This window comes from Rattus norvegicus, chromosome X, assembly GCF_036323735.1.
Source record: "Rattus norvegicus strain BN/NHsdMcwi chromosome X, GRCr8, whole genome shotgun sequence".
NCBI classification, from domain to species: Eukaryota; Metazoa; Chordata; class Mammalia; order Rodentia; family Muridae; genus Rattus; species Rattus norvegicus.
The window spans coordinates 11,770,435-11,796,173 of NC_086039.1; the positions used below are offsets into that span (position 1 = coordinate 11,770,435).

General features: G+C 38.6%; 2 protein-coding genes across 21 annotated transcripts in view; one reads left to right on the forward strand and one right to left on the reverse strand.

The window, feature by feature from the left end:
• The window catches only part of Cask (calcium/calmodulin dependent serine protein kinase), a 343,504-nt gene that overhangs the window by 198,107 nt on the left and 119,658 nt on the right, over nucleotides 1-25,739 (forward strand). For all 18 annotated transcript variants that reach the window (XM_063279864.1, XM_039099558.2, XM_039099563.2 and 15 more), the window contains 1 exon segment: nucleotides 24,605-24,707. In XM_063279864.1, coding sequence (XP_063135934.1) covers nucleotides 24,605-24,707 — 103 coding nt within the window.
• On the reverse strand, nucleotides 7,233-16,206 carry Gpr34 (G protein-coupled receptor 34). 3 transcript variants are annotated; one of them, XM_006256675.5, is made up of 4 exons: nucleotides 16,044-16,206; nucleotides 15,385-15,575; nucleotides 14,705-14,770; nucleotides 7,233-8,938 (listed from the first exon to the last, which is right to left on the reverse strand). In XM_006256675.5, exon 4 carries the CDS (start codon nucleotides 8,843-8,845, stop codon nucleotides 7,724-7,726), a length of 1,122 nt encoding a protein of 373 aa, XP_006256737.1. In that variant the 5' UTR covers nucleotides 8,846-8,938; nucleotides 14,705-14,770; nucleotides 15,385-15,575; nucleotides 16,044-16,206; the 3' UTR covers nucleotides 7,233-7,723.

The window sequence follows — 25,739 nt, forward strand, 5'->3', positions numbered from 1 at the left end:
GAAAGCTAAGCAACTAGGGAGGAGGGGCCAGTGCAGCTACGAAGAGACCATTCACCCAAGAGCAAGCCTCCACGCAGGAAGCTTTACAGACAATGACACTACATGGCCCTAGTGATCGGGAAGGTGCACACTGAAGCCACAAGGAGATACCCATCTTACACCCATCTGATTGATAAAAAGTTTTGTGTGATGAAACCCACACTTAGTGAGGGTTAGTGAGGATGTGGGCAGCTAAGAGCTCACTTCTGCCTTCTTGTGAGATTGGGTGTATAATAAAAGTGCTTTGGAAAATGATCAGAACTGGGATAGGCTGAAGACCTGCATAGGCTCACAGCCAGGCATTGTTGCTTGAGGTGTCAACTCTAAGGAACCTCCATGCAAGGACCCTTGGTGAGCAGAAGACTGCTCCTCTCTTACTGACAGAAAAACTGGAAACTACCTAAGTGTCCGTTGGTAGGGGAAATGGAGAAATGAACTCGTGCTGATTTGTGTCCTATAACACTACATCTGTGAAAGGAAATAAAGGCTCTGTGTTCGACATAGATAAGCATAGCTGTAGAAAGGAAACCTATAAGATGATAAAGTAGTAGTTACACCACTTGGAAGCTGTTTAGAAAAAGAATGCGTATCTTGTTATACATATGGGTTATAAAAGGACAAAAATATCCATTGAGACAATGTATATTATGTTTAGAAAATAGACTTTGGGGGATGCTGTGAGATGAGCTTTAGTATATCTAACTTTGAATCGTGCGTGTGGGTACTAGAGAATTATTATTGTATCATCGCCACTCTCTCTGTTTAGGCAAGGTCTCACTGCGTTGGCCCAGCTGGCCCTGATCTCACTGTATCTCGAGTTTTCAAGCCTCTTGCTTCAGTCTCCTGAAGAGCTGGGACTCATGTACCACCATGCCTAGCAAGTCAACTATTACATAACTGTAAAACAAATCTGTTCCATTTGAAACATAGGCATCTATCTATTGTGCTATGGATTGAACTTCCCTTTTAAAATGTTTCTAATTAAAAATATTTACCCAAGTATAATAATGCATACCTGTAAAATCCCAGCATGACCAAACAGTAAGATAACAAGTTCAAGACCAGCCTATACTATATATCACTTTCCTGTTTCAAGAAAAGAAAACATAGTTTATATACATATAAAGTAAACTTATATGCGAAATTACCAAATAAGATAAATACTGGCTAACTGTTGCTCCTGAACCAATTGGTAACCAAAGCTAAAAGTGAATTTTAACTGAATAACTTTTCCAGAACTCATCTTGCTATGTTTTATGAACTTAAAAAAATTAAATTAGGTAAAAATATACCAATTTTTTGAAAAACAATAGTTTCATGTGTCTGGGTTTGCACTGAATTAGCTTTCAAGATTCAAGTAGAGCTTGCAAGATATGCAAATATATGATAGCCAGAAAGCCAGTCTTGAAGGTTTGGGAGTTTGGGCATCATACAGTTTTGATAAATAAGTTTTTGCACGAGTTACGTATTAATAGTACTAAATTTTGGGGAGGTTGGGGTTGTCTGTTCTTAGTGACTATCATCTTGGAGGCTTAGAGAAATAGCTCAGTTGATTAATTGCTTGCTACACAAACAGTAAGACCTGGGTTTAATCCCCAGCACCCACATGAAAACTTTAGGCATGAGAATACATAGTAGGGAGGCAGAGACAGGAAGATCCCTGGGGCTTGTTGGCCAGCCAGTCTAGCCCGATCAGAACTACAGGTTCAGTGAGGGACCTTGTCTCAAAAATAAGGCAAAAAGTGATTGAGGATAACATTTCATGCTGACCTCTGGCTTCCAGTGTGCACCTGCACACCTCCATGCACATGAAGGCGTATGTACACAAAAGACATCCTGGCAATTATCAGTGTACTTAGGTAGCGTGAAATGACAAAGAAAAACATTGTTTTAGTAGAGACAATCTGTGGAATGGAAGGTTATCAGTTTGTATTCTCTCAGTTAAATACAGCCACTGCAGACACACCACAACACAGTGACATGATGCCAGTGAAGTACTAGCAGGATAAAAGGCATATAAAATACATGTTTACTTTTCTTCCCATTTTGTTGCTTGTAAACAGGAAGGAAGAAAATAAGAGGCAAAGTGGAAGTCTAGGACAAACCTCATACCTGTTTTCCAGAACTATGACCATTGTTCCCGCTACCCAACCAGCTCACCAAGTCTTCATCTGCAAACCCAAACTGAACTAAGACACCACAGCAGCCATTCACCCAGACATACCATGGGCACTTCTCTATCATTGCTATCGCTGCATTAATAGAAAACTATTTCCCAGCCACAGATGATTTAGCCATCTATGTCTTTAAATGTTCATTGCTTCTTTATTTACAACTAACTTTTAATTCCATTGAAATTTCCTTTGGTGTGGTACAAAGTGAGGATATAAATTGGCTTTTTATTTGAAATTTACTCAGCACTATTTATTGAACCATCTCTGCCTTCTTGCAGCTCTTTGCGATGGTCCCTTTATTTTCAGTGATTTTTCTCTCAGGGAGCTGGATGTTTAAGAGTTACCTTAGAAGCGTTGCAAAAATAGGTACACCGTAACTGACAAAGCTTTAGGTTTCCCTCTGATTAGTTCCTGCCCATGTCTGAGAGCCAGCCACCCGCCACATTGCTCCCTTGTTTGCTAGTTTTCTTTTAATTGAAGGCTAAGAGTGTTTAATAGAAGTGAAGTAAGTTTCTATTATCAGGTTAAATGTCCCTTATCTGAAATGTTAAGGACTATACGTTTTTCAGATTTTAGAGTTACTCTGATCAGGAATATCTGCATAAACTTTACTGGTTGAACATTCCTACCCTAAAATTCCAGTATCTAAAATTTTAAAACATTTCAGATTTTGGAGCATTTTAACTTTAAGGTTTTAAAATTAGGTATGCTGAGTATATACTTACTTTAGAAACCTAAAAACATAATAATTCTGCAGCATTCCTATTGAAATTTTTCTACTTTGTGTTTTCTGGGTAACTTCCAATAGGCTCTGATTGAAATCGTTGTAATTTTATTAGTTCTATTTTTGTCTAAGCAGGATTAGTCCATTTGTTTATTAAAATCAAGGCTTATATAGAATTATCTTTTTCTAAGATGGCAGGAACAGGCACCATCTAACCTGGCTCTGTGCGTAGTGCTTTCCGAAAGCTGACAGCAGTGCTTAGCACTGAGATGTCACTCAGGGAGCCAGGCAGCTCATGTTGCCCTTAGATGGCATTGCACATATGAAATAGTATTTAGAAGCTTATTCTGTCTACAGACCTTTTGCAAGGTGAACATGTGCTTCTGAATTTCCTTTTTCTGTGTATACCTAAAACTAAGCCTTATGTTAGCAGATGGAAAGTCAGTATTTCCTAAGTACATACACCAATGATCAATAAGACATTATATGTAATAAATATCCCTAAATTTAGTGAGTCGGTAGCATGTTTTTTTAAAAATTCTAGAACTGTTCTCAACTCAAGATTCAGAATAATTTAAGGAATACTTAAAATTAAATTTCTATCAGTAAAAAAAAGGCATTATGGAAGGATGACTATAATCAAATTTTTCTTTATTACAATTAGCATAAGTTAATTTAGTAAATGTTTTCAAATATTTAATAGAGATCGTTGTTTAATATAATGAGATCACTTCTTGAATCATGAGTATTTTGTTTTAATGTTCCTGAACATGTAGTAACTACTAGTATAGTTTGTGTGTTGGCATGCATGAGTGTGTTCAGGCATGTGTCTGTGTGGTGTGTATGCTTGTGCATGCACATGTGTTCTTGTATGTGTACTTCTGTGCAGAGGTCAGAGGAGCACATTAGGTGCCCTACTCCATCTATCTACCAGGTCAATTGGCCATCAAGTCCCAGGATATGCCTACCTCTGCACCCCAGCCCATTTGCTCTGGTTATCATTGCTGTGATGAAACACCATGACCAAAACAACTTGCAGAGGAAAGGGTTTGTTTGGCTTATGAACCTCCACATCACCCCTTTATTGAAGGAAGTCAGGGCAGAAACTCAAGCACAGCAGGAACCTCAAGACTGGAGCCAAAGCAGAGGCCATAGAGGGTAATGCTTATGGCATTCTCAACCTGTTTTCTTATAGAACCTAGGACTACCTGCCCAGGGGTGTCCCCACCCACAATGGACTGGGCTACTGGGCCCTCCCCTATCAATCACTAATTAAGAAAATGCCTATAGGTTATCCTACAGCTTGATCTTTTTCTCAAGATATTTTCTCAATTGAGGCTCCCTCATCTCTGATGACTCTTAACTTATATCAAATAAACATAAACTAGCAAGTCCACTGAGCCATCTCTACAGCTCTTGATAATAAACTGTGTTTACTAATGGGATATTAAGAGGTAAAGAATCCTTACCACTAATAGGATCCAAGTTTTCATTATTTAAAATTATACAGTTAATAAATTTCATTTAGATATTATCTGATACCATTGTCAGGACACCAGCTAAAATTGTTTTAACACTTTTTATGAGCCTCTAATTGTTCTGAAAGCTTCCAGTTTTTATCCTCAAATGTTATTTGTATTTCTAGATATACTTTTGCTTAATCCATTCTTTATTCAACCTGTTTGTGCACTGTCTGAAATATACTGCTAAATGAAACTTAGTTCTAACTATATACAAGCAAATCTCATTGAGATAAAATTCAGCGCATCAAAAATCTGCATGCTTTTTTCTCATCCAAGTTATTTTTTGCAGTTTCTTAAAATTATAATTATATCATTTCTCCCTCCCTCTCTTCCCACTATATTTCCACCTCACTCCCTCTTATTCATTTAATTATTATTGTCACATACATGTGTAAATGTATAAATATGTAAATACAACATACTGTGGTTAATGTTGCTTGTGTTGTATATGATTTCAGGGTTAATTACTTGGTATTGGATAACCAATTAGAGGCACCTCCCTGAGGAAGACTAGTTTTTTCTCTCTTGGCAATCATTAGTTGCCTGTACTTCTTCATCTGGGGGTTTGGCCCCATGACATTTCCCTCATCCACATTGGCAAGTCAACTGGTGTAGTCATTAAGTCTTGCATAAGCAGCCATACTGTTGAGATGTCTTAGGTATACCTTCTGTGCCCTATCTAGAAAGTTCTTAAAATATTTTCACTTTCCGCTTCCACAGTGTTCCCTGAGCCTTACGTGTATGGGTTATGTTGTAGATGTATCAGCTGGGCCTGGGCAGCCCATGATCAGTTGATGTCTGCATTTTGACAAGATGGTACTTTGGGTAATGGTCTCTGATGCAAAAGAAGCTTCTTTGAGGGGTAAAGAGCCACTTACCTGTGGATAGAAGGAGTATTTTGAATGCCACTGGCTCTGACCTGAAAGCTTCACCCTTGAGGACTAGCTTCCATAGTACTGGACAGTACTTTACAAGCTGCCATAAAAGGAATGCAACCAGTAGTCCTACCCAGCTGTGCCAGCTATTAGCCACAGCAATGACCAGCATAGCAACATGTCTAAAGGTGCTATAGTGGCACATATTTTGGTAGTAACCAACAGCTTTCTAATTGGCCTTAAGTCTTGATCCATAGCAGGGAAACTATGCCTGGTACCGTAAACCCAGTCAGTTCTCCAGGGCTAATGAGATCATAGGTCTTAGAGAAGAACCTACTACTGCCTTAAATCAATTTAATTCGTAACTGCATTCTCAATATGTAATGCTTTATGACATTGTTTTCCAGCCAGTGATTTAACGAGTTGGAAGAAGTATTCTAGGCAGGACATGATAATACATACCTCTAATCCCAACATTTGGGCAGCAAAGGCATGTGATGTCTGTGACTTCAGGGCCAGTTTGGTTTACATAGTGAGTTCCAGGCCAGCCAGGACTCCATAGTAAGACTCCTTCTCAAAAAAGTAGTAGTTGTTGTTGTCATTGTCATTGTCATTGTCATTGTCATTGTAGTCGTCACTGCCATCTAGGTGCAAAACTAACTGTGTTGGAAGTGTTAGAGTGCTAAGGCATACTGACTTTTAAAGAAAATTCCATATTCTGTGATAGAAATTTAATCATAGATCCATGGAGTTTGTTGCAACAGTCTTTTACATATTTAGACAGTGGCATTCTGGTTCTGTGTTTAGCAAGAAAAATAGTACACAAACAAACACTAGCCAAGTTTTTGCAGTTTCTCTAAGGATACCTTCTGTTTAGAATGCAATGTACAATGTTCCTTCAGCTCTATCCAGAATAATAACTGGGGAAAGGCTACTTAGGACTATTTTTTCTTTTAAATATCTCCCCACCCCCTTATTTGTCTATCTCTCCTTTCTTCCTTTGTTCATTCAATTCCTTGGAAAATGTTGCTTCTGACTTGCCAAGCTACACTGACCTAGGAGTCAGTGATGGGTCCCTTCCCTTTAGAGCTTACTCTTTGTTCTTGAACATACATGAAGTTTTCTGTTTGATTCTTTTAATTTCACCCTGCAGGTTTTCTGTATTGTCACAAAATCTTTCCCTCGGAAACTTATCAGACTAACACTTATTATGTACCTGGGTTTGACCATGTTTGTGTCAAATTCTTCACATGTGACCATTAAGTTTAAATTTGTCTGTATGTTATATATGTTATCATTCATGCTTTGACTTTTTTATTTATATGGGCATAAAGAAAATGATACTATTTTTTAGTGTGTTTGAGTATTTACATTGCCCCAGGAGGCCAGAAGAGCAGCCAGGGCTTCACATTTCTCCAGCCCACACAATACTATTTTTGCGATGTCCCCATGTCTGGTGTGTGTGTGTGTGTGTGTGTGTGTGTGTGTGTGTGTGTGTGTGTGTGTGTGTGTGTATGTGTGTGTGTGTGTGTGTGTGTGTGTGTAATTTATTGCATTGAAATTTAAAGATACGTCATATGGTAAACCACAATTTACTTTTTTATGCTTTTACTCGTACATCCTTAATTGTTCTGAGTTATGAGTATCATTAAATATATGTTCTTATGAATGTATTTGCATGCTCCTATAAGAGATACACCTTGCAGTGCACTTGCTGGATTATATCATCACATATATAGCCTGTGTCTTCACTCTATCAGAGTGGATAGACTCAAATGGATGAATCATTTATGAATCTGCATTAAGTCATTCCTTTTGCCAGGCTTACATTTTTAGCTTGACTATTTGGTATTTAAATTCTTCACATTTTTTTTCTAAGCAGTGATAGTGGGCAATCTCACTTTTATTAGAATTTTATTATTTCATCTGTTAGCAGAGATTTAGACATAAATGAATATAGCATCAAGTGATGTAAGATTTTGAAGTAATACTCATGTTTACTGACATTTCAACTCAGTCCCCAAATTACTTAATTTTAAACATATTTAAAATTAGTATCAAGTTTCTAACTTTAGTAATTCTTTAGTGACTTCAGGAAACAATGACATTTCATCCATTTCGTTGTTAATTCCATGAACTTCACTTAACATTATAACCATTGTTAAAAGTGTTAGCTTAACAATGTATTCTGTGAAGATTCTACATATAGTTCTAAAATCTAGGGATTAGTGTAAGCTTTTCTTTGCCTTGAACTATTTTGCAGTTAAGCAAGTGAAAGACCACTTCTAAAGATCTGGTTTTTGAACATGCTAGGAATTTGTTCCATAATTTTACCAACCTCAAGGAATGAAGAGGCTGGTTTATGTTGTTCATTTTACTGCATGTGCCTCAGTTACCCTTAGTGCTGTACTGCATTTTGACCGTCACAGATAGATCATGCAAGGAATATCCTGGCTTAAATTCTGAAGTGCTTTCACTTCTGCTTGTGTCACTTTGAAATCTTCTAAAAAGAAGTTGACACATGATTTTGCGAATATTACTGGACATTAGGAAATACATGACAGGATCCAAGCAGCTGTTGAAAGAGGAGAGAACCAACATGATCTCATTGGTTTTATGAATGATTTCCTTCCAGTAGCAAGAAGACGCATTTAGCTGTGAAGAAATGTAAATGAATCGAAAGGCATGATAAGGCACGAAGCATATAGTAAAAATGATTAGTACAATGAAGGAGTTCCGGGCTGTCGTGGCATATTTGCCAGAGTTAGGAAATTTTGACCTCCTTTTAGAAATCCTCAGTAGATTCTTGCCAATCTTAATATATGAAAGGATTATCAGTAGGAAAATGAGCCAGAACATTACTACAAGAGCAAAGTTAAAGATCGCTTCTCCCTTTGCATTATGCTTATCTCTGTAATGGAAACACATTGTGGAATTGTGCCCTCCCTTCTTCAGTGTCAAAATGATCATTGTTAAAAATCCAGCTAGAGCAACTGTCCAGACTACACAGCAAACGTAAACACTTTGCTTGGTGGTTATTGCCCTTCTTTGTTGTATAGACCGGTTGATTTTTATATATCGATCCAAACTGATAAACCCAAGCAGAATAATACTAATGTACATGTTCATGTAAAATAGTGTCCCCACAACTTTGCAAAGAATCACACCTAGTGTCCACCTATTTTGGTTGATGTGATACATTATGCGGAAAGGGAGGCAGAAGATGAGTAGAAGGTCTGCAACAGCCACATTAAGTAGATAAATTTGAATGGAATTTCTTTTGCGGTGGATGCCCAGAAATACATAAAGGGCAATGATGTTTCCAACCAGTCCCACGATGAATATCACAGAGTAGAAAGTTGTTAACACAGTAGACAGTAATTTTTCATCCATTGGACAGCTAGTGACATTTGACACTCCTGAGAAATTTTGTGAGACTTGGTCACTGTCATTAGTTATAAAGTGCATTCCAGGAGAGGAGCAAAGCCAGCTGTCAACTGTAGTCGTCATTGTTACACTGTAACTTCTCAATGTCTTCTGTAACTATCAGGACAGGGTGCTAAATGACATGCTCTTTATACTTCTTGGTGTCTTCAGATTTTCCTACAACAGAATTCCAAACACTGAGTCATTTGCTGGGATAATAACAGCTACTTTAACATAAGGCATAGATAAGGATCTCACTTCAGACTTTAGTCTACTAGGGTTCAGTTTGCTATTTACACATGTGTAGTAAGTAGCATTATTACGTCACACAGCAGCAGTAAATACGTTAGGATCTCTCTAACCTTTTCTGTTGCTGTGGCATGCATACAGAGTTCATTTTATTTATTATATTAAAACAATGACTAAAAGAAAAATAAATAATTGGACCATATGATAATCTCCCTTAGAGATATTGTTTGGGGACTAGAAATAATCAAAAGAAAGAGCAGCTTCTATTTTTCAAGGATGAATGTCAACTTTACATAAAGGTCCTTCTAGCCATGAGTGAGCTGGGTCCCGTGCTGATCCTGCTTGACTTTAGGAATGCCTCCTGTTCTGCTCTGTTCTCTCATTCATTTTGACATGCAGTGGCATGTAGTGTATATTAGATACACTCTAGTGATCTACCCTTCCATAGCAAGAATAGAAAGGAGGATCCTAAATTTTCCTTCTTCACCTAAGACTAATATAGCAGTATTAAAATTACCTATCTATAGAAATGTGCAGTTCCAGAACAGACCAAGGCTGACACCTGCCTCCTTTCAGAGACTCCTGTAACACTTCACGGGAGAACATAGTGGTCAAATAAAACCAGATCAGAGAGCAGCCAATAAACCACTCCCAGCCTAGAAGTGTAGGACAGTAATATAGATGAGAAAGAGTACCATGGATTCCGAGATTATGAGAGGTTAACTAACTAAACATTAATTTTTCCCTGGGTTATATCATTTGAGATTGGCACTAGAACCTTCTTAAGTATGTCAATTTTACTTGTTCCCAGTGCTACTCGCTATTAAACAATTCTCAGGCATTTGACTGTTGAGACGGACCTATTATATATGTAAGGAGAACTCAAGCCGGTCTCCTCACATCCCTTCCTTATAGCAACTGCCCTGTTTCCTGTGAATCCCTTTCGTGGGTGTAAGACAGACTTTAGAGCAGAGTACAGATGAGGTGGCTCAGACAGGTAAACGAATGTTCTGCTGAACTTAACTACTGAAGCTGCTCTCCAGGATCTGCATGATAGAAGGGGAGAACTGACTCCACAAGTCATTCTCCAACTTCCAGATGTGCGTGGTGGCACATGCTTGTCACAAACAAACAAACAGATAAATAAGTGTAATAAAAATCAAAGGCTTCAAAGCAGGACTTTCACAATTACACTTAACTTCATAATCAAGGAAAAATCATTACTAAGCTTCTTTTCTCACTTGTAAAACTGCAAAGTTTTTAGGTGAAACACTTAACCCCAATATATAGTAAGTGTTCAAAATAGTTGGCTTTGAGCCTAGGCCCTGTAACTCAGTGATAGAACACTTCTCTAGTATGTGTGCAATCCTGGTTCGGTTCCCAGCACTGAAAAAAAAAAGCTAGCTTTAAAAACTAGGTACCTCAAGCAACCAGAGCTCCCAGGGACTAAACCACCATCCAAAGAGTACACATGGACAGACCCATGGCTCCAGCTGTATATGTAGCAGAGGGTAGCCTTGTTGGGCACCAATGGAAGGAGAAGACCTTGGTCCTGCCAAGGCTGGACCCCCCCCCCAGTGTAGGGGAGTGTCAGGGTGGGGAGACAAGAAGGGGGGTGGATGCAGAGGGGAAATACCCTTATAGAAGAAGGGGAGGGGGGGATGGGATGGGGGTTATGGACAGAAAACCAGGAAAGGGAATAACATTTGAAATGTAAATAAAAAATCTAATAAAAAATTAATCATAGGGAAAAATCATAGGTACCTAATGATCAATCTAAACATTATAGATTTGCTTAATTACTGCTTGGATATTAAGACCAATATTAACAATATTGCATATTAATAATATTAAAACAGAGATCCTGTTCTTACTAAGCAGTTTTAGAGGACTATATTTTCAAACCCTAAATGCAGTAATAAATAGTAGTTTGTTTTGTTTTGTTTTTTCTGAGACAGCATTTCTTTATGCAATTCTGGCTGTCCTAGAACTCACTGTGTACATCAGGCTGGCCACAAGATCCATCTTTCTCTGCCTCCTGAGTACTGGAATTAAAGGCATACACTACCATCCAGCTCTAAAGGGTAGATGTTAATTATGATAATTAACTTTTTGTGTTGTCATTATTTTCTGGTGCTGAAAATTGAACCCAAAACCTTGCACATACTAGGTAAATATTCTACCACTGAATCACATCTCTGCATAATAGATTCTTCGATTTTTGCTTCCTTTTAAAATTAAGTGGTTTTAGTTAGTATACAAAATGTATTTCACTAAATATGACATTTTATACGTTTGTGTCTTTGTACTTTGCTCAGATTCTTTCCCACCACTCTCCTCTGCCAATCTGTCTGTTTCCCTCCCCAAAATTGTATCTCTGCTTTAATGTCATATGGATGGACGAGTAGAGAAACATAATATTAATTATATAATCTACATGAAAGAAAACATGCAGTCTTTGTGTTTCTTCACCTTCATTATTCCCCTTTGTTCTCCCTCCCTTAGACCCATTCCTCTCCCACATCCTCCTCCTCCTTCTGTTTTTATGTCTTCTACATGCTATATTTTTATATCTAGATTCTATATATGAGAGTAAACATGTAACATTTGTCTTTGGGTAATCAATTTCTTGATTCGATGTTATATATAGAGAAAAACATTTGAAAAAATGTAGCCTCTCTTAAAACTATATTTTAGTCAAGTACAGGCTTTTAATAGAAAGTAGTGGTCAGCTTTAAATGTTCACAGACTGAAGGAAGGATTTGGTTTCAAGGAAGAGGAAGTGGCTGGTGAGGAGGAAGCTCTGTTAAGCCATCTTGAGAAAGAGAGAAGGGTAGTGGGAGGAAAGGAGAAAGGAATGAAGGAAAAGGTGAGGCTGTCTCCGATGTAGGAAGACAAACTTCGCAATGCGTGTAGAAACATCCAGGCCTGGGTTCTTATGAGCTGAAATCTTAAAAGGAAGAAGCAATTTAGGAAAGGTAGCAGGCTGCTGATACTGCAAAGTCCATTGTCAGTAATGGGAAGAGAAGCCTGCGGTGTGTGGTTATGTAGGAAGCCCTCAGAAGCTCAGATAGAGACATCCTATCCATAGGTGAAAGGATAGGGAGACTCAAGTGACATGACTCAGGAAGCTGACTGACTTGGGATAGGCGTCTGTAAGTAGTTTTTCTTCCTGACATATTTAAAACCCTATTAGGGTTAGGAACTGAGTTTGTTTTGTTTGCTTCTCTGTGTACCAGGGGTTTAGCCCAATAAATATTACTGAATGAAAGAAGGAGCTTGGGAAAAAAAGTAAAGTGTTAAAAGTCAAGTATTGGAAGCTTCAAGTGCTTCACAGTAACACAGTGCCCTGTGCCCTATCAGCAAAAACTAACCCCATCTTTGGTTTAACTCAAAAATCTGTGGTATTTTAAATGAAAATTGCTACTGTTGACCTGCATTCTATCCTAGGTTGATAATTTTTTTTATCATCCTCAGTGGTATACTTAAGAAAGACCATGCACCAAACAGGGAGCAGTGGAATTCAGATATTGCCGTAGATGTAAGGAAATAGGCACAGTAATCTATAGGTATGAATGTTTGGCAAGGCCATGAAGAAGATGCGCTTCCCTTATTCATGCGTACAGAAAGCAAAGCAAGGACGTGCTGGAAAGTGCAGAGACAGCTATTGCCTCCTTGCGAGATAATACTTTTGCAGAATGAAGCAGTCTAGCGAGGAAGGTACTAAATCTTCTAGCTACTAAGTCTTCAAGCTAGAGATTTAGAGCTGCAGCACTCTGTAGAAGGGATTCTCAGTAGTACTGTAGTCTGAGGATGAGCATGTCTTTGAAGATACCAATGTCTAGCTTCTTCCCAGATATCCTGGTATAGTTCTGGAATGGGCTTGATACACTGGTTTAAAAATCAGTGAGAAGTGTCCAGTGTGTGGTCAAAATTGAACACTTGAGCTAAATGGTCAAATGATTAGGTAATCCTTATTTAGCACTTACTGTGATCCAGATACTGTTTGAACACATGATACAATTTTTTAATATAGTCTTTTTAAAGAATTTCTATTTGTTTTATGCATTTGAGTACACTGTAGCTGTCTTCAGACATACCAGTAGAGGGCATCAGACCCCATTCCAGATGGTTGTGAGCCACAATGTGGGAATTGAACTCGGGGCCTCTGAAAGAGCAGTCAGTGATCTTAACCACTGAGCCATCGCTCTGGCTCCATAGAGTCGTTATAGTAGCACGTCCGTGAAAAGAGCCATAGGTATTGCGGCCTCAAACCCTTAAGTGACCGTGCCAAAGTTGAGATTTCACTCTGACTCTGAAAGACCCTGAATTTGGCAAACTCCATTTCTATCATAACTGATCACTGTTTCCTTATTAATGTTGAATTCTATCAACTAATAGTAGTTTACCAGGATTCCTTTACTGCTACTTGAGTTGTTTTATGAAGAGGTTGTACTGTGTAGCTTTGCTCCTCTAAAGTAATTGATCTTTCCACTTGCTAGGTCTATAACAGTATGCACGTACACCCAGACTTCATGGAATCAAATTACTAATCAAAACTTCCAGACTTATTTCTGGGCCAAAGCGCGATAATCAAGATGTTTCTAGGAAGATATCAGCACAGAGAACATATCCTAAGACCATTTCTTCAACTCTAATGTGCAAGTAAAATTAAGTAAATTAATCGATAATAATTGGACAAAACCACTAATAAGTCTTTTGAGCTGTTAGTGTCAAGTTGAAGGAGAATAAAGCAAAAGCAATGTGTTTCAGCAGCAACAGAAGCATGGCATAGCATACCAGAGAGCAGCTAGCCAGGAGCCAGTCATTATCAAACAATTCACAAGTTACATCCGGTCTCAAATTTGGTAACTAACTTGTGTCACCTTTAAAGTAAATGGGGAGCTGGACTTAGTGGCTCATGTATGCCTGTAATCACAGCTCCTTGGGAGTCCAGGGCAGGACAATAACAAGTTTACAGCAATGCTGTCTAACTTAGTGAGACCCCACGTCAAAGGAACAAGTTAAAAGAGGGCCAGGAGCATATCTAAGTGGAAGAGGAGTTGCTTAGCAAGCACAAGCCCTTGGAGTTCAAAATCCAATACTGCAAATGCAAGAAAATAAGTAAGTCAGCTATAAGTCACCTGGTGTGTTGGTATCATTCACTTACTGATCACCACCACCACCACCGCCGCTGCCGCCACTGCCATCATTATCATCATTAATTTTGGGGGTCAAGACAGTTTCTTTGAGTAGCCCTGGCTATCCTGGAACTCACTCTGTAGACCAGGCTGCCCTCAAACTTAGGAGATCCACCTGCCTCTGCCTCCTGAGTGCTGGGATTAAAAGGCGTGCGCCACCACACCTAGAGTTCACTAATTATTCTTAAGGCTGCTTATTCATACTGCAAAAGCTACTTGTTTGATAAGAATTTGCCAGTGAAGATAAGAAATAAGTGAACATAGCATGTTGACATGGTGGACCTGACTTGTAACTCACACAGCTCATTCTCTAATAGCAGGTAGTGTTTGGTACTCAGGAAACCCGTTCCTATGTTTGCAGCCCTGTGTGAGTTCTCATGCCCCGACTGCCACCATTCTACCTCTCCCAGGTTTCCTTCAGTAGCCAAGAAAAGACCCTCTAACATGTTATTTGGGTGTTGTTTCTATCAATCTCATGTGTTGAAATACATACCTATATGATAATGGACTAATAATGATTGAATCTATTCAGGCCATACTTCAGAAGTCACAGGAACTGCTGCATACAGAACAATTGAAAGCATGTTACTTGGGAAATAATGACATTAGTACTATATTTAGTTTTGTTGTAAATTTAACAGTCCACTTTTAATTGTTCGAATTATTTTTCTAAAGTATGTTGTGATTTATTTTCCTTTAAAGGAGAATAAAGTATTCTCTTTATTTAGTTCCAAAACATGAAACTTACATTGTAATTGGTCTGTACCATAAGATAGTAAAAATATAATAAAAATATTTAAGATGGGGAGACAGCACAGCAGAGTGAAGTCAAGAGATAAAAGATAGGAAATCTGTAGTATATTGCAATTAAATTTACAACGTCTGAAAATAACTATAGTTGATTCAAATATAGCTGCAAACCATTGTGACCCCACAATGCCAATAAACAATGTGACTATTGTTATTACTTATTCTATCCAAAAAGACAGAGCCTCCTTTTAAAAGCAGAGGTGTCGTCCAAAGCAGTTTACTCAGCGACTCTAATAAAATGAAGATTTGCTGGTAGCATTCATTATCAGCATTACACATTGAGACACTCTGGACATTCAGATAATCAGGTTTTAACTAAACAAAGGCTCCTGTGCGTGGCTTTTAAAATCAAAGCATACTTACAGTTGAGGCTTTGCTGAAGTAAAGGAGGAAACCCAAAGCTCCCTCGACCAGGTCGTGTCAGCTGGACTCTTCCATCCGGTGCTGGTGCAATTGGCTAGAGTTCTCTTCTTTTTTATATTCACATGTGGTACAGTTGTTTTTCCCCTTTTCTTTCTTTTTTCAGTGTGACAGCCCTTGGGCCCCGTTTGGAGCTAAGAAAAGACCCCACTCTTAGCAACAACTTCAAGTTGAACTTTAGGAAACTGCATCTTCTGTCTGAGTCCCTTCTAGCCTAAACTAAGGAGTGCGTCAGTCATCCCCTAAAATGCCAACAAACTGTAAAATATAAGCAGAAATGAGCAGATTCTGCCTTTCCTAAGAAATGATGAGTGATATCCTGTATGGATTTTAGAATACAACCCCAGAATTTCCATTTCCTTCTGGATTCATTTTAGAAGTTGCTACTGTTAGAAAACTTATGAACTTTCTGCCCTAAAGCATACCAACATTGCCAATAGGGTTTTTTTTTAACTCTTTGATTTTGCTGAATTATTTGCTCTCTCTGTTATTTTAGTATCATTTTGTATCTTCCTTGGATTTCTTTCCTAAGACATCTTACAATTTGGAGACTAGGTGGGATTTGTAGTACTATTCCCTCCCCAGCACGATAATAAACTCACCCAAGTAGGCCGGGGTGCTCTGTCCTATTTCAAGGAAAGTATGATGAGGCTCTGCAGCGTCCATTCTGGCCCAGTTCACTATTTAACCCCCATCGGTTCTTTTGTAACTGCTGGCCCTGCACTTGAGTGTCATTTCCCCTTTTGGTTGTTGTTTAGAATATGATTGTCATTCTCTAGCTTTGCAGCCTTGTTTAAATAATATTTAACTCCCTGGGCTTCATCTAACATTGTATTTCTGGGAATGTTCTTCTGAACCTCATATTCTCCAGAGCTTTTAGTTTAGTTTGTTTAAGAGTCATAATATATGAGACCATAATTTTATATTGTTACAATAAAAATATTTTAGAATGCTTACTTCCCCCTAAGAATCTTTGAGAAGGAAGACGGTTACTGTATTTGTCCGGCAGCATGTTTTTGTCTTACTGTGGTAAGCGACACATACCACTAGATTTACCACATAGCCAGTTTTGAGTCTGTCATGCAGTGGTGCTCAGTGTACTTCTGTCATCATGCAGCACTTCACCGTAACATTTTCGTGTTGCAAAATTAAACCTCTAAACCTACGGCATACAAATTTTCTCTGCCCCTATTCCCAACATTAGCAACCATGATTCTGGGACATTGAGTCAAATTATACAACCTTTTTGTGACTAGTTAATTTTATTTAGCCTAGTATCCTTGAGGTTCACCCAAGCTATAGCATGTAATATAGTTTCCTTTGTTTTTAAGGCTGCACATTTCCATTGTTTGCCTATATTTAATTGTCTTTATCATCTTTCAATAAACATGTACGTTATCTCCACTCACAGGCAATTATGAATATCGCTACAACAAGCAGGAATATGCAGATATCTCTAAAATTCTGGCAGGATTTTCATGACTAAATGAGTCATGAAGTGCTGTTTATCTACTGAAATACTATTTTTGTATTGTACTGTTGTCCCACGCTTATGCCACCCCATTTCAAAATTGTGTTTTTCAGCTTTAGGGTTCTCATATTGTAGTCACATCTTCTTGTTGATGTAAGGTTTGAGTATTATTTCCTAGTTCCTGATCATTCTGAACTTTGTCACCATCCCCTCTTTATGTGAAACCCAACCCTAGTGAAGTTCAGCTTCCCACCTCCTCCAGTCCCGAACCTCCACAGTGAAGATGAGGATTGCTGGCTGGGTACAAGCACTCAATCAGACACAGTAGCCTGTCTTCAGATTGCCAATCAGAAACCTTAAGGGTCCCCTGCACTGCCAGAACTCCTTAGAGTGAATTCTAATGTCCTTAGCCCAGTAATTCTCAAAAGATGACTTCCAGACCACTAACGTCAAAAACATTCAGAAGCTTGCAACTGAGGTATACTCTAAGCTCATCCAGACCCAAGCAGAAAATCTGGGTATGAGGGCCAACAGTCTGTGTGACTCTGGTTTTAAATGTAACCGCCATTACCCTAGTTCATCCTCCCTAAAAAATAGTGTTTCACACCTTCAACCTTCTCAAACTGACAGCTACCCCATTTCCTTCCCCACTCTCACCTAGAAGTTCCTTTTCATTTCCCTAAGAAAGCAGAAACACTTAGAAAGGAACCTCCTCCATAGCTACAGGGCACATTACAGGAAACATATGCATTTTTCTATGCATTTTATTTCTTAGTTTTAATCTTCCAAATAAGGTGGGAGATATTGAAGCATAATAAAAGAAAAGGAAAACTAGACCTCTGAATATAATTTGTTTTGCAGTTCTGAATTTGGAAGTACAGGCATGTTTTCTGTAATTACCAAACTGTACAAATCTAATTAAACTAAATAAGCCTTATTATATGACAAAATAAAAGCATAACCACATGAAAAGCTATTTTAGGTTCCTTTAAAATAGGATGGGAAGGGCAGGTTCGGGACATACTTTTAGACTTAAAAAAAGCTACACTATACAGTGCAGTAATCAAAATCAGGAAATTTACATTAAAAGAATATATTTGACAATCCTTGTTATAAATTTCATCAACTGCCCTAATACTTTCTAGAGCAAAAAATAATAAGATGATCACATTTATCTGTGATACTCCTTTAGTTTCCCTGAAACCCTTGAGTCCAGGGCTAGTTTTGAAGAGCATAAGCCTGCTACTTTCTAGAATGCTTCTTGGGCATTGCTAGATCTAATTGCCAAGGGTACCGTGACAGTGTGTCTGGCTTCTCAATGCATCATATCAAGATGATGGATTATTGCCTAGTCCCATTATTTGCTTTGTTCTCTGGGCTACTTTGTTCTAGGCTTCTCCCTTGAAATATTACCATTCCATTTTGTAATTAGTAAGTATCCTGTAGGATGGTACTTTGAGAATGTATAAGTATCCTGTCACTCTTCAAACTTTGCCCATCTAGTCAGCATCCTTAGTAATTCTTACATGGATCAATTATGTGAGAAAAGCTGCTGGGTGATGGTTTTGGATTCTAACAATTATATTATATTATATTATATTATATTATATTATATTATATTATATACATAAAGAAAGAAATGTCCACTAGATGTGGTGGTGCATACACCTTTACTCAAGAGGCAGAGGCAGGTGGAGCTCTGCATTTGAGGCCAGCCTGGTCTGTGGAGCAAGATCCAAGACACCCAGGTCTACACAGAGAAATCCTGTCTCAGAAAAAAGAAAATGAGGATGAGGGGGAAAGGGAGGGAGGGAAAGAAAGAGAGAAAGGCATCTCCTCCCCATGTGTTTGTTTTATTTATTTATATCAATATGGACTTACAGCATCTTTGTTCAGTATTAAATATTAACTCAATAATAAAACTGATCCAAAGAAATCATACATAGTTACCTCTCCTGCTACTGCTGCTGTAGGTATTAGTTTAAATCCTATATGTGTAGATCACTGGTTCTTAACCTTCCTAGTGCTGTAACTCCTGAATACAGCTCCTCATAAAATTATTTTATTGCTACTGCTATGTTGCTACTGTTATGAAACATAATGTAAATATCTGATAGGCAGGATATGTGATTGATTTTGGCACCCCCCCAAGGGGGTCATGACCCACTGCTGAGAAGTGCTGGTATAAACAAAGCAAATGAATGATTATGTCACTGTTATTAGGTACCAGCATTACTTGCTAAATAAAAGAAGCCAAAACCTTATAGTTGAATAAGAGTGAATTTGTAATTTTCCCCCTTCTATAAATACACATTTTAAACTCTGTCTACTTGGAACAGTAGAACAATATTAACTAAGTAACTGTTTGCTTAGGAGCCTCTTACAGATTTAAATACCTTTTCCAACTAAAAGGAAAAAGGGGTGCTTAGAAAAATGGCTGGTTTCAGATCTGGGGCAAGAGTAACACAAGCTTAGGATAGCCTGTTGTGCCTGAAATCAGTGAAGTTAAGTGACTGCTATAATCCTAGGAAAAGGTCGAATTGAATTAGAGGTTCTCTCTAAACAAAAGTGGAGCAAGTTAATAATCAAAAATTTAAAAAGGCAGTAAGCAATTGAAACATATCAAATGTAATGAAGTCCATAAATTTATAGTATGAAATGTTTGTCAGTCACCTTTGGAAGCTGCCTAGTTATCAAATCTATATTCTGGAAATGATTCATAGGAACTTTATTTATAATAATTATCAAGAAAACAGGAGGGACAGAGAGATGCCTCAGTGGCTATGAGCACTTGTTCTTCAAGCATGATGACCCAGATTCAGATGCTAACTCCCATAAAAGCTGGCATGGTCACACATGACATGCCAGTGATAGGGATTGGGGTGGAGACAGGAAGGTCCCTGGGGTTTACTGGCATCCAATCTAGCTCCAGGTTCAGTGAGCAACTTCGTCTCAAAGGACTGAGGCAAAAGGTGATAGAGCATGACACCTGCTGCTTCCTCTGGCCTCTGTGTATAGGCACATATGCTCGCACATGCATATGCATACACCATAGAAATGTATGCACACACACAAAAGCAGGAAACAGCTCAAAAAACCATCCCTAGGGTGTAGAAAAACACATGATTAATACTGTTTGGAATACAATAGTAAAAAAAATTACTTCCTGATCACAAGAAAATGGCTGGATCTTGGAAACATGCTGAAAGAAATTTTGCATGAAACAATACATTTTTTATTTGCTTTCATGTATATGAAGTCCTAACACTGGCAAAGCAAGTCCTTGCTGGGAAACTCCTAGAACAATATGAGATAATAGCAGAAACTGGATGGATTGAAAGTGGATGAAGAGATTCTGGGATGGTGGTACTGTCCTGAAAAGGTTCTGGGTTGCACAATGCACTTCACCAAAACTCTCTAGTAGTATATTATGATGTGCACATTTCATGCTATGTAAATTTTACTTCAATATTTTTACAGATACTACGTTTTTAGGACCTCAAAGTATGAATCTATGAAAGGAGGCTGCTAACATCACTGAGCGAACAGTTCATAGTGAATTTCATGATGGGTCACACAAATAACACCTGAACCTATAGCTGAATCCTGCAACTAAGGCAGTGCAACCAGGCAGATTCTTCCTGATGAGATAGAACAGTTAAACAGCATGATGTATTAGTACATAAAACTGAAATTAAACCTGACTGTAATCAAGATTCTGGATGTAACTATGAATCTCCATGAAATACAGTAAAGTACCAGCATAATAAATGATAAACCCAAATCTAGACTATAGGGGATTTTATAGGGGAAATTACTGAGTATCTTAAATCAATACTATGAAAATTAGAGTAGAGGCATAAAAGACATATTAGAAGGGGAAATCTGTTCCATATGTATATTGGCCATGGATCTCATTTAATTTTTAGATAGGATCTTTTGGAGTTCAGGATGGCCTCAGACTTACTATTAATAGTCAGCTAAGGCTGGCCTTGAACTCCTGATCTTCCTGTCTCCACTTCACAAGTACTAAGATCTGGGTCTTATTTTAAACTAAACCACAACTAAAAAGCATTATTTTGATAGTTGAGAAAAACTGAGTGTGTTATAAATATCAGGTAATTAGAGAGCTAGAGAGATAGTGTAGCAATTAAGATAACTCCCTGTGCTCTTCTAGAGCCACTTCTCAACAGCCACATTACATGGCTCACAACGTCCTGTAACTCAAGTTCCAAGGAATCAGATACCTTTCTTAGCCTCTGCAGATGGTGCACACATATGCACGTGCGTGTGCACGCAGACACACACACACGCACACACACACACCTTCTTTAGCCTCTATAGACCCTGCATTCATGAATGTGCACATACACAAACACATGCATAAGAATAAAAAGATATGGGGCTGGAGAGATGACTCAGCAGTTAAGAGCACTGACTGCTCTTCCAGAGGTTCTGAGTTCAATTCCCAGCAACCACATGGTGACTCACAACCATCTGTAATGGGATCTGATGCCCTCTTCTAGTATGTCTGAAGACAGCTACACTGTATTCATATAAATAAATCTTTACCAAAAAATATAAAAATATGTTTTTTAAAGAAAAATAATTCTAATTGTCACTTTTGATGTGATAATAATTTATATTAAATTATTTACTTATATATATTAAAAATGTCATTATTTTTAAGTCCTCTGTTAGAGGCACTGAGCTTGGTAAACAAGTGAAATCTTATGATGGCTTTGGAATACTTAAACAAGGAGTAGCAAATGAGGCTAAGTCAAACAAGAATGGCAGAAAGAGTGTTCAGCTGGTAAAGGTGGGTGCCACCAAGCCTGATGACTAAGTGTGATCCCCAGAACCTACACAGTAAAAAGAAAGAACTGACATGTACAAGTTGTCCTCTGACATGGCACACAATTATACACATAAGGACATACACACTCGAGTGTAATCGAAAGCTTCAGAGAATGACAGGATGACAGTAATTGCTCATACAAAGTGATGGGTGTGTGGAAGTTTATTCATTTTCTCTGCCCAGAACTTGCTTCTATGTGGCTTGCTTTTTTATTTATTTTTTTACTTCACCCTAGTCTCTGTTTGGATTTTGTCATAATAAGAAAGGCTCCTATGACACCCACCAAAATAAAATAGCTGTTCTCCAATTTAACATTATATGCTTTCTGTCTTATTGCCTATTCATGCGTATCTATGGGTATGCTTAATTTTTCCCTGGAGTTCAAATTTTTGACTTTTGACAGATAGTTGATTGAAAATGGCAGAATCCACATAGTGATGAGGATTTCATAGATTACAGTATAACATTAACTTCAGAAGACACATAGTCAGCAGACTGTGAAGAGTAGCCTTGTGACTTAAGGTTATACCTGTCCCTAAGAAGGTGATAAGATGCTTGCACCAGCATGACCAAGAGACCCCGTTTGGATCTCAGCTGGATCTTTTTCTCCTGCGTTATGCCCATGCTTTCTCAGGCCTGTACGAGCTGGACAAGTGCTCTCCCCTGAGCGGCATCCCGAGCTCCCATACACTCTTCTCACTGCTTTGTCCTGTCCCTTTGTTCACTAGTGGTCTGTATACCAGCTTTTCCTGTCTCCTTTCCTTCCTCCCTCCCTCCCTCCCTCCCTCCCTCCCTCCCTTCCTTCCTTCCTTCCTTCCTTCCTTCCTTCCTTCCTTCTTTCCCGTTTTTCTCATATATTATGTACACTTATATTTGAGGATTCATCTTTCTTTTGGATAGACCATGTATTTTAAAATGGTCCCGGGGCTGGGGATTTAGCTCAGTGGTTAGAGTGCTTACCTAGGAAGCGCAAGGCCCTGGGTTTGGTCCCCAGCTCCGAAAAAAAAAGAACCAAAAAATAAATAAATAAAAAATAAAATGGTCCCAATAGTTGGAGTGACTTCCAAAGTAGATTTCTGGTGCTCTCATTGGGAAGAATAAGGATCCTTCCCACTTTCACTTTTCACCATCAACATCTGGGTACACTAGTTCGGTTTTATTGTACAGGGTGGTAGGGGGCTTTTTTCAAGGCAACTGTCTTGTCAGCTAAATTTATTTAAAATGATATCAGTTGGGCTGGAGAGATGGCTCAGCAGTTAAGAGCACTGACTGCTCTTCCAGAGGTCCTGAGTTCAATTCCCAGCAACTACATGGTGGCTCACAACCATCTGTAATGGGATCAGATGCCCTCTTCTGGTGTGTCTGAAGACAGTGACAGTGTACTCACATTCATAAAACAAAATAAACCTTTAAAAAATGGTATCAATCCCCAGCACACATACTGAGTGGCTTCCGAGTACTTGTAGGTTCATCATATAAGAGAGAATAAACAGTGTTATCTTAAAAGGCTTGTCTTTTTATATTAGACCATGTTTTTGTTTTTTTTTTTCTGGGGCTGGGGACCGAACCCAGGACCTTGCGCTTCCTAGGTAAGCGCTCTACCACTGAGCCAAATCCCCAACCCCATTAGACCATGTTTTTGAGAATCATCCAAATGCATTGCTCTGTGTATCAGAGAATAAAGTAGGTGAGCAAATACCAAAGGTCACTACTACGACATTCTTTTCTGACACCACCTCCAACAAACTTCCATAGAGAAATAGATGAAGATGAGATCCCATGGGAAACCACATTGTTACCACAGTAGAGGGAGGAAAGCAGATCCACGGGCAATGCCCAGGAAGAAATCCCTGGGAGCACACAGTTCAATTCAAGTTAGTAAAACCCAACAGCCACACCTTTAATAACAGCACTTGGGAAGCAAAGGCAGGCAGATCTCTGGGAGTTTAAAGCCTTCTTAGGCTACTTTGTGAGTTCCGGGACAGCCAGAGTTCCAGACCCTGCCTCTAACAACAACAACAAAATAGCCTTTTGATATTCCTATTACCCTGGGGTAGAAAAAAAGAAAAGAAAAGGAAGAGGATGGGGAAGGTGAACAAAGAGGAGGCCGCTGGCATTCCCTAAGGGTCAAAGTGTAGTGACTTTAAGTAAAATCACGTTGGAGCAGGAAGAACTACACAGTGTATTTTTGCTGAAACAAATATAAACTGTCAATCAAATACAGAGACTATGGTACAAAACGAGAAAATGTATCTGTACTTTTTGAACACCCATGCTTCCTGGGTGATAGCTTAAACTTGGAAACAAATGATTCCTAAGTCTTTAGAGAAAGCATTCAGAAGTGAGAAAAGAACAAAGAATTCAAGCATATAAAATAATTCAGAAGCTTTCTTTCATTTATTCTTTATTTTTTTCAAATTTGAGACGAGGTTTCTCTGTGTGGTCCTAGCTGTCCTGGAACACTTAGCCCCACCTGCCCCTGCCTCCCATGTGCTAGGATTAAAGGTGTGCACCACCGCAGCTCAGCTTACAGACACTTTTTAAAAATTGAAATTTGTTTTTATAATAGGTTTTTTAATCCATGTAGTTTTATTTTCGGGAGGGTTGGGAAAATCAGAAAACAATGTGTAGGAGTCCCCACCTTGTGAGTCCCAAGATGTCAGACTTGGTGGCAAGTACTTTTACCCTGTGACTCATCTTTGCCAAACCAATTCCCAAGTTTTGTTTTGTTTTATAAGTATGACTATATTGTATTATTTAGTTTTATGTAAACTGAATTCTTTTGCATTAATTCTTATCTTTGATTTGATTGTTGCTTTTTTTTTTCTTTTCAGCCCCACTGTGTTCTCCTCGCCTCAAAAGAAAATTCTGCACCTGTTAAGCTTGGGGGCTTTGGGGTAGCCATCCAGTTAGGAGAATCTGGACTTGTTGCTGGAGGTAAGAGCACTTTAACATGCCCCCCTTCAAAACCTGGTTACTTTTAAGTTGGTATAAAATCTCAAACTAGATACTAATCCAGCCTGAGTGTTTCACACTCTATTCTACCCAGCACCATCAGATCATTTTCAATTTAGTTACTCCATAGTCATACCTAGAATTTTTGTCCCTTAAGAATAGACTCTGGGCTTATAGGTGTAGTTTAGTGATAGAACACTTGTCTAGCAGGCCTGAGGTGCTGGCTTCTATCTCCAGCAGTGTAGAAGTACTGTGTAGATTTCTCCATCATATGCCTAGCACTTCAGAGAAGAAACCCCACAGAAGCACAATCCAAAAACAGTGCGCAAAGAGGATACCATTTCGAAGTTGAACTGGACAAATAAAATTACTTCTAGTATAGCTAGGTTTACCTTTTAGGGTCACAGCATGTCTAAGTTTAAATTTCCTACCATTTTCCTTTTTCTACATATCAAAGAAGCCTGCTAAAGTCGTCAGTCTGTGTGTTTGTGAAGAGCAAGTAGAAAAGAATACAAGCTGGTTTTCTCATTAACCAAAGCAAAACATGATTTTAAAACTCCTGTGCCATAACAGAAAGTGAAAATCCTCACTGGTGTATAGAAGTGGGTGCTAACTTAGATTCCAGTATTATTAGGCTTCTATGCATTCTTTTCCAGAATTCAGACCACAACACTGCCCAGGGTTTACTTCTATTTCTTAGTTTTGCAGACTGCATAGTTCTCCATTCTGTACTGCTGGTGTGGGCAGTGCTCCAAGTACTAAGAGCTTCATGGAGAAGAAAAACATGAAGCATAGCCTTTACTATGGAGTCTTCAAGTCAATTTTCCAACCTTCAGGATATTTCCGTTAAGCCAGTCTGGTGATGTACGTACAGAATCCCAGAACTTTGGAGGCTGAGGCAAGAAGATTGATTTGAGTCTGAGACCAGCCTGGAGAACATAGCAAGATACTATCCCATAAAAGAAAATGAAGCAAATGCTCATGTTAAATCAAATGCTTTCCAAACCTTAACTT

What these genes read in the sequence shown, in the direction of transcription:
- Gpr34 (XM_006256675.5), bottom strand. Translation starts at nt 8,845, where the DNA reads ATGACGACTACAGTTGACAGCTGGCTTTGCTCCTCTCCTGGAATGCAC.